Source organism: Sitodiplosis mosellana, unplaced genomic scaffold (genome assembly GCF_009176505.1).
Source record: "Sitodiplosis mosellana isolate CC-2019 unplaced genomic scaffold, AAFC_SMos_1.0 Smas_scaffold_6191, whole genome shotgun sequence".
Taxonomy (NCBI): domain Eukaryota; kingdom Metazoa; phylum Arthropoda; class Insecta; order Diptera; family Cecidomyiidae; genus Sitodiplosis; species Sitodiplosis mosellana.
In genome coordinates, this window is record NW_022601432.1 from 3,933,175 (window position 1) to 3,943,145 (window position 9,971).

Here is a 9,971-nt window from a genome sequence, read left to right on the forward strand (position 1 = left end):
AAACAAATTGCCAGATTTTTTCGAATCAAATATTTTAATTGAGTTTATAAGTGTTGTTTAAATACGCATGATATCGATTATATTTAAACAACTTAAACAAAATTGACGTAAGAATAGAATGTAAAAGTGTCTGAATGAGCTAGATTGTTATGGACGGCAGAGCTTTTGCTCTAGCATTTTGATGATTTTGTGACTGCAACGATGACGTTTCAATTCTCTCCAGTTCGGCTGAATGCGCTCGTAGAGATTTGCCACCAGGTGTACGTCTTCTGAACCCATTACCAATTTTTGTATGACGAAATTGGCGTATTCGTTGGTGCACAACGCTTTAATGTCTCTGCAAATACAAAAACAAAATAAAACATCAGAAATGACAGCAATGAATAATGCTCAAGCTTTGAATCGTTCTTAATCAAATTGGATATTTTTCGATTCAAAATGGAACTTACTCTGCACTTCGATTGCAAATGGTGAACAGTGCCCAGTCTTTCATCATTGGCCTCGCATCATCTAAACATTTTTCCACGACATTCGACGCGTGTCTACCTCGAGCAAGTTCAACTACTCGTACTATGATGAACCCGGCCAATCGGTCTTTATCAGCCGGCGCACAATACTCTGCAGAAATAAGTAAAAATCCAATTAGGAAAATTCGCCAAAAACACCTATTTAATTCTTGCGTGTTCGCGAGATGAAAAAAGGCAAAATTGTTCTTCTCTTCAAAAGAGTTGTTGTTTTCTGTTTTCTTTTTTCATCCATCTTCGATCCGTATTTCGATACGAGCAATAATCCCGCTGTTTTGACGACAGCCTGTTCGCTCTTTTATGCATGTTTTCGTGATCTTTGTTGCTGTACATCATGCGTTCTGTAGTCACTGAATATATCACACGAGTGAGCATGTGTAAACGAATGAAAAGATCGACGCGAATCTTAACATCTGAGCTTTTCTGAAGTATTATGTGAATTAAATCGTCAGATTTTTATTGGGATATTTTCGTTTGTAACCACGAATGAATGAATGAAGTGCGCGCAGATTTGTTCAACGGAAAAGGAATCGAATTAGATGAAAAGATACAAATAGAAGCAAACCATCATTTGCATTGTTTACGACAAAAGTTAACTGTTGGTAGTACCTCTTGTACATATTTGAGTATTTTGAGTGTGTGCATGTGCATGTGCAAAACACAACAGAAGCCAGAAATTGATAGTGAATATGACTGGAATAAACTAAAATAATTCTACTTACGAATTGCATGTTGAACGACGTAATTGCCGTAGGGATGTTGGATTAATTCAAGCAATACGTATTCATTTCCAGTGATTGCATTGAAAATTCCGCTGCGATGGTTCGGCGATCCGTTAGCGAAAATGCATTGAACCACATGGCACCCATACGAATCCAAACACAATTCAATGATTTGATTCCTTACCCTGTCGAACAGATAGTCCTGGAAAAACGTTTTCGATTGCACACAATTCATTACGATCAAATCGTTGCAAATATAAAAGCCATTTTACCTGTACATTCAAAGGCACGCATCGAAACAATTGCTGCATGACATGATTCCCGTTGACATTTTTGGCTAATTCAACGATATCGTCTGGAAAAACCGATTGTATCATGAAAATTTGCTGATGTACTGGCGATTTTTCGATTGCCACTTGAACCACACGACATGCATACTTGTGCATGCTAAGCATCATGAAATTCGCTTGAATAACCTGACGCAACTCGTGTCGCTGGGATTCAGTGCCGGTGTCGAAGATTTTCTGCACCATGTAATTTCCACACATATCCTTCATTAGCATCAGTGATCGGTGTGTGTTGCCCGAAAACGGTGAATTTTCGTGGTTTGGTCGTCCTGCCATTTTCTGTTGATTGGTTGAAACACAAAAAAAACGAAGCACGGTTTTTGACTGTCGTCGATGTCAAATGAAACAAGAAAAGAACGAAACAATTAACGAGGTAAATTAAAAAAACTGTTTGAAAATGATTCGCAGTCAACGCAATAATTTTTTCTCCCAGTACACGATTGTTTCGGCAAATCGTAGCAAAAAAATATATCATGAGATATATCGACCCAGTTGAGAGATAGAATACAATATTTTCGATGTGTGTCTCGGAACGCACAAAACTCAAGACTGAATTCGAGAGGAAAAAAATGATCGCACCCGACAGACACCGGCACAGCCGGCGCTGCCAATTGATTGACCGCAATTTATAAGCGGCATTCAACGGTCCATCGGTTTGGTTGTGCTTTGCGCTCACCAAAATTCCATCATATTCCACATACATGTATTTGTTTTGTTGTCGCGCTTCCGCACACATGGAAGAAAATTTACTTTGTTGATGTTGATAATATGCTTTAGAACAATGTGAGAGTGTGTACTTTCTAACACACTGTTAACATGGAAAATGACCTTGATTTTTCAATTGATCAAAACACAACAACGCCAAGGGGAAAAAAATTCAAAAATGCGACACCCAAAAAAATTCGGAATTACTGCAATGAAGAGGAAAAAAAAGGATTCACTGTTTGTAATACGTTTCATTCGAAACACTTTGCACACACACGGACTTAAATACATTTTTGGAGAGGAAAAGCGGTTTAACATTCTTATTCGTTCTTTTAACTTGAAGTTCAATTTGTGCTTGTTGTTGTGTGTCTCCCGCTTGCGTATTTACATATAAGTGATGTGTTCACAATCAAAGACTAGTCGACAGCAATATGACTAAGGTTAGTTTCTGGCTGCTTCTTATTTAAATGAAAATGTAGCCGGCGCAGATTTAAAATCGCTTTCATAATGTAATTGAAATGATACGAAATGGATATGATAGAAATTCGGCTGTAGTAGGAAACGTGCGCTTTGATGCGCAATGTATTGTATGCATATCGTGTTAAATATACATACACAAATATTGTGGCAAATGAGGTAGCCAAAAGACAGAACACAATAAATTGGTGTGTATTGGAACGCACAACACTACAGACAGATGTCGAAAACAAGAATCAAGATATTGCGCGCACTGATTTAATTCAATTTTTCACCGGCATCGGACATTCGGTTTGCGTTTTGTACTAAGTCATTTCATCAAATTCCATAATTGTGTATTTTTTTCGCTGTCGCGTTTCCACAGGGAAGAAAGTTCACTTTTTATATACTGATTGTGTGTTTCGGAACAGAAGTTTGCCTTTTTGACTGTTATGAAATTCTGCGAATCCCGAAAAATTAAATCTGTTTCTTAACAAAAAAGGTGGGAGTATGTATTTGTGTTCAGTATTTAATTTGAATCCAGTAAGCTTTAATGAATAAAAACCAATTAGCCACTGTTTGCATCGAATGATTTTGCCGTGCCATTTTCAATTCGATCGACTACCGAAGCGCAAAATTGAGTGTTCAATTTTATCCAGAATAATCGTCTTTTTCACACAGATTTTGGTTTAACCAAGCACAAACTCTTACCAAATTCAAATTAATAATATAACACCACACTCAATTCACGTCAATACCATTGGAGGTAGCATGCGCAACTGACGACGATCATTATATTTCGGAAGACGGCTGTTAAACGTGTGTGTTGTATGCGTGTGTGGATAAATACTATTGTCTTCTCTTTCGTTCTGTTCAATGTGTATTCTAAATTGTGTCCATTTTTCTTCTCGGGAAAAGAAAAATTTGCAACAATTAGAAATGGAAGGCAAATGAAGTTCAGACTATTTTCACTCCTTGGTGGAACACCGTTAAATTTATGATTAAACAAGATTGAAAATGAAGTTATTCATAGCATGATAATATGCACAAATATAAAAATTTTCGCCAAAAATTGTCATAAAGGGATAGCCAAACTTTTCATCAGTTGCCAATTTTTCTTCATGGACTATTAAGTGGTCTCTCTACATGTTAAACTTTGTCAGAAATGGTTTAAACTATATTAAAATTATAGAATAAGACCTAATTCATACTGTAACTATCAATTTGAACATAAACTGATTCGTGAATAAAAAGCCGCCAAAAGCTAGTCGTTGGCCATATTTTGGCCTAATTTTCGTAAATTTTACAGAAAATTTCAATTGTTTTCATTGATTTTTGTCATATATTTATCCTATTTACGATCATATAGCTCAAAATGAAGATTCATCACAAAAAATTCATTTCCAGTGGCGCTAGATCTTTGCTTGGCCGGCGCCACTACCATTCGGCCAAATTTCACCCTACAGCTGACACAATGATGTTTGAAAACTCGTGAAATAGCTTTGAATCACTGAAAACATTAGTGATTCATCGTTTCACATAGTCTGTGTTGATATTTTATAAATATTTTTGTATCGGTTTGGCCGAATACTTTTTTTGCACACAATTTCGACCTCTCGATAAACATGGCTACAGAAAAGGCAAAAATCATGTTAAATATTTCCGGAATTGGCCTGAATTTATAAGAACAGATAATAAACTTAACAAATAGATAGAAAATAGTTCGGTGTTTATCATTTTTAACACGAAAAAAACCAAAAATATAAATTTTTTCCAAGTGGCCGAAAACTTTTTTTGCAAACTGTATGTATATCGACTCAGTTGAGAGACAGAATACAATATTTTCGATGTGTATCGGAACGCTCAAAACTCTAGACTGAATCCGAGAGAAAAAAATGACTCGCATCCCTATAGACACACGGCACATTATTTCTGATTGAGCGCAATTTATAAGCGGCGTTGGTCGGCTATTGTGCTTTGCACTGACGTAATAGCCCTCACATATCTGTATTTTTTTTGTATTTGAATAAAAAATGATTCATCGACCAGTTCATATAACAACTATTTTAGGGCCAAACGTTTTCGTTGTTGAGAGTTGAAACATCATCGTGTCACGCTTCCACACACAGAGGAGTGTTTTGTTGATGTTGATAATATGCTTTAAAACAATGTGAGAGTGTTTAATTCGAATTCGATATAGCTGCCGACTGACAATTTCAATTTGGGGTTAGCTGCAGTGCCAATAATCTTTCTAACGTCAATTAACACCAATTAACTACTGTTAACATTGAAAGTGATCTTGATTTTTCAATCGATCAAAACACAACAACGCCAAAGGAAGAAAAACTCAAAAAAGGGACACCAAAAATTTGGAATTACTGCAATGAAAAAAAAAACGATTGACTGTTTGAAATACGTTGCATTCGAAACACTTTGCAGACGCACGGATTTATATACATTTTTGGAGGTTAAAGTGGTTCAATATTCTTATTCGTTCATTTAACTTGAAGTTCAATTTGTGTGTCTCCCGCTTGCGTATTTACATATAAGTGATGTGTTCACAATCAAAAACTAGTCGATATGATTAATAAACTGTTATATTTAAACCATATTAAAATGGGTTAGTCTCTCGCTGCTTCTTATTTAAATGAAAATGTAGCCGGCGCTTCAATGAATAAACACCAATTAGACACTGCTTGCATCGAATGATTTTGCCGTGCCATTTTCAATTCGATCGACTGCCAAAGCGCAAAATTTAGTATTCAATTTTATCCAGAATAATAGTCTTTTTCAATAACACAGATTATGCTTTAGCCAAGCACAAACACTTACCAAATTCAAATTAATTATATAAGAATCAATCCACTTCTACACCACCGGAGGGAGCACACGCAACTGACGATGATCGCTACAATTCGACGACAGATTCGAAGTGTGTGTGTGTTATGTATATGAATAAATACTAATGGCTTCTCTTTTGTTCCATCCGTTCGTAGTGTATTCTAAACTGTGTCCACTTTTTTTCTCTCGGAAAAAGCGTTAAAATTGTATGTGTATCAATTATTACAAACAAATGTATCGAAATCAGCGCGCAAGATTTTGGTTGATTTTTAATTTTGAAAAAAGGCTGAGGTTCATATACCTTGAATGATTCTTCGGAGAATGAATATCTTCAGAAATGCGATACTCGTGTACAATTCGAATTTATGGTATTTATGAAAACGAAAAATATTTACAACAAGAGTTAAACACTTCGTACACACGGGTGATCTATGGCAATGTTATCTTAGCTTAGCCCAATTGTTCGGAGTTACAAAGTCGGGCACATAATGTTCGTTCAAATTAAATTTGGTTTCGAGATCTGGTTGGTTTTATTTTTTTCGTTTTTTTTACTATTGAACATCAAAAAAGCACATGATATATAAAAATGGCACAGTCTGTCGCTGCTTTATGTTCGAAGGAAAAATTCTGGATCTCTCGCATCGCCCAACATTCGAAATTTAAGTCGAAACGTAAAAAAAAAGATGTACACAAGTGACAACACGGTGAATTGATTAAACTCAATTTATGACCAGCATCGGAAATTTGGTGTGTTTGCGTTATGTACTAACTCATTCAAAATGACGTAATTCCATCTTATTCCATATTTGTGTTTTTTTCTTTCGTTTTCGCATTGCGTACACAAGAAAAATTCACCTTTTCTATGTTTCACAATGAAAATTTGTTTGCTGGTCGAAAAATCGGGTATATTCGAAATTCATTTTAAACTGATTGGTCGAAGCACAAAAAAGGGATTTCTATTTTACCCCGACCGATAACTGTTTTTCAATAACACGGATTATTATTTAGGCGAGAATAAACACTTACCAAATTTGAAATAAAAATATATATCTCGGAATGACAATCAATGCACTTTCATACCATTGAAATGTTCAAGCGCTCACGACTGGCGATCGGTTCACGACGACGACGACGACGGTTCTGCAGAATGTGTATCATGTATACGAATACTTTTGGTTTCTCTTCGCTTCTCTCTTTTCTTTTTCTTTTCTCGTAAAGTTTATAGCGCCAAAACCAAATAGAATGCGTTACAAATTGTATGTACAACAAATGTATTGGGATTTTAATGAGCATTTTCAAATTCATAGCAATGATTGTGTTTACGATATTCTATTTGAAATACATATTATTTGCAACATTTCGTACACAGGGGCGAAATATTGGCTTATGGCGACTCTTATCCCATGCATAATTTTAAAGAGGTAAAGACAGTGTTCAATTATGGTGTTAATTTAAATTAAAGTTCAATTTGTTGTCGTCAGTCTCCCGCTTGATGCATGTGCCCGTTCATATTTGAACACATTCAATCAAAGCCAAACCAACAGCCAACAGCCATTAGTCATTTGTTGCAAAAATATGCGGCAAGTGAAATGATAATAATGCTAGTTGGTGGTGCAGTCAAAATTGGAATTGTATTCGAATGAGTAAATCAATCGAAATAATCCCATAATTACCCACTAGATATAGGGAGGCCACTAATATTATTCGTTGTTTTCTCTGTTTGAATGGTTTCACATGAAAACGGGCCAAATTTATCGAACTTACTCTGAAAATTCTATATAAAAGCGTGCGTGAGATACGTGTGCCATATTTTTTTTTACTTATTTTCGAACGTTATAAATTTCTTAGTTGTCTACGAATTTGTCTTTTTTGCACAGACCGTGCGATTGCTTTTGTGTCGATCATAATTTTACTTCTTCCTCTTTTTCTTCTTCTTCTTCACAACACACACCAGTGCTGCAATCCAAATCCGAGTATGTGTTTGTTTCTGAGACATGGTATCGAATCGTATTCAGAAAAAACCCGATTGTAGAAAAAATAAACATATTTGATTAATTTTTTCAAATTGGCTGATTATTCAAACCTAAGTAAAGTGAGCAATGTGACAAAAATCAAGGAAAAAATTTCTAGACAATTTGAATATATGAAAAAGCGATAACAACAATATCAACGGCAATAAGGACACCAACAATCAAAACGGCAATCGTAAACGTACTGTTTACTTAATAGCCACATACAACAAATAACAAAGCGACGCAACTAATTTACTCGCGTAACACATGTGCTGTGTGGCTCGACGTGTTCTTTTGTTCTGTTTTATATGTTCTCTACACAGTTTTTTTTCGCAGGCGGCTTCACAACTGATGGCTTCTGATCACACAAACGAGCATGACTAATTCCATGTAAAGAATAAACTAAAACTGATAATGACATCGTTTTGTCTTTAATTATAAGGCCACAAATTAAATCATAGAATAACATAAGTACCTGGAGTGTGAACAAAACATAATGAATTTCCAATAAAAGAAGAAAAAAAATTCAAGAGAAAAACAATCGTTCTTTCATTTTTTGAACTCTCTTACTTTCTATACAATTTTGTTGGAGACGCTGGCTGAAAAAAAAACAGAAACTAGTAAGGTAAAAACACAAACTGAAACAAGTCTAGGCATTATTGTCCAGTATAAAAGCAATTGGGGGAAATATGACTGCATAACGCGGTAAGTGAATTTCGCCATAGCGTAAGTATACTCACAAAAGGTATGTGATATCTAATTCCCTTTATTTTTCATTGATTAATTTTGATTTAAAGGAATATTTTCTTTACAAATAAATCAAAAGGGATTCGCATAAAATTCGGGTCACATTGCACCAAGTGGCACTTTCGAAAAGCATAGGTTTGATCTTTATGATCGTCAACCAATATGAGCCGGAACCGATCGTCTTAATTATCTCAATATATTTCAGTTACAATTGATTGCTAAACTATCAGCAGTTTTCTTGTTCACATTTTCGGAGAGAGATGATGGTTAACTATGGAAATGCTATAAATAAGTAAATCAATGAATAATCAAATGACCTCTCCGTAATGACGAGCATACATCGGTATCGAATTTTATCGGCCGTAATCCAAAATAAATGTGTAAACTTTTTTTTCTTATGGCAAACTATACACGAATGCACGCTTGGGCTAGCGCATAATCTTCATTGAGCTGTTCTTGCTAACGAAAACAGCGAGAGCAGCATCGAGCAGCATCGAATCAACAAGCACACTGCCTTCGTTGTTGGTATATAGCACAAAGAAGAATAGACGTTAGCGCGAAACTGTAATTGTATACATATATGTATGTGTACAAAAAAGAAAAAAAAAATGTAAATTAGGCAATAACCACCAAAAATGATTATAAATTTAATTGGATACTCGCAACAATGTGTGAGCTATTTTTGTCGCAGAAATGAATTAATAAAAACAGAAAATGCGATTGAATTTTAAATCAAGATCAATTTTAGTTATTTAGATGTTTAATTGTGAGCAATTTGGTCGTTTTAGCACTTGAAACATCTACTGTCACCTACTCAGACAGTCACAATACAGCGGAAGTGTTGATGAGTTTCAATTAATTGGGTCAGGCAATGGCAAATGTTCGTCGCCGATATAAGCGAGAAAAATAAATCCCGAACCAATTAACAACAGATTGATTGCGTTGCTATCCAATGTACCGGTGTCACTTGATGTTAAATTCTTGCCTCATTTGCCAAAAGTATGCTCCTAAACATGAAAGTTTTTTCATCGCCTTGAAATGTTTTGAAGAAAAGAAAACATATATTTTGAAATGATCAAACCAATTCGTTTCATTGGTTTTTATCTTTTTATCATGGGATCAAGTAAGTAGCCAATCGTTTGAATATTTCAGCTTGTGTACAAGATGGTAAGTTATTCGTAATTCACTTTGACTGCTTTGAATATATGACTCATAAAATTGGAAGATTATGATGTTACTATGATTGTATTGGACCTACAAACGTTCGTATTGTAGTTGTCAACAGCCAATAATTCGTTCTTTTAGTAATTAAATGTTTGCCATAAGCAAGTGGAAATCAAATAGAGTAAGAAAAAGGCAACGTCGAAGGGCAATTTTTTCCAATTTTGCATGTTGACGGCCCGAAAGTTCCGTGAACTAAAAAAATTATTTCCATGCAGTATCGCTTCTCTCAAGCACGATCACACATGTAAAAGGGTCTTCTATGCATATTAACATTGATTAATTGGAATTGTCGAAGATAAGACAGTTACGGTGAGTACATTTGAGTGAATGAACATATGAACTGCTTTTGCTATATATGGCCTATGATCAAATGTTCTTGTGTGTACATGTCCC

General features: G+C 35.2%; 1 protein-coding gene across 1 annotated transcript in view; it reads right to left on the reverse strand.

The window, feature by feature from the left end:
- Positions 1-1,238: 1,238 nt before the first annotated feature.
- The window catches only part of LOC129576533 (uncharacterized), a 22,845-nt gene continuing 14,112 nt past the window's right edge, over positions 1,239-9,971 (reverse strand). Inside the window, exons 4-5 of the mRNA XM_055461755.1 lie at positions 1,519-1,872; positions 1,239-1,448 (exon numbers count right to left, since the gene is read on the reverse strand). Coding sequence (XP_055317730.1) covers positions 1,239-1,448; positions 1,519-1,872 — 564 coding nt within the window. The remainder of the gene's footprint in view (positions 1,449-1,518; positions 1,873-9,971) is intronic.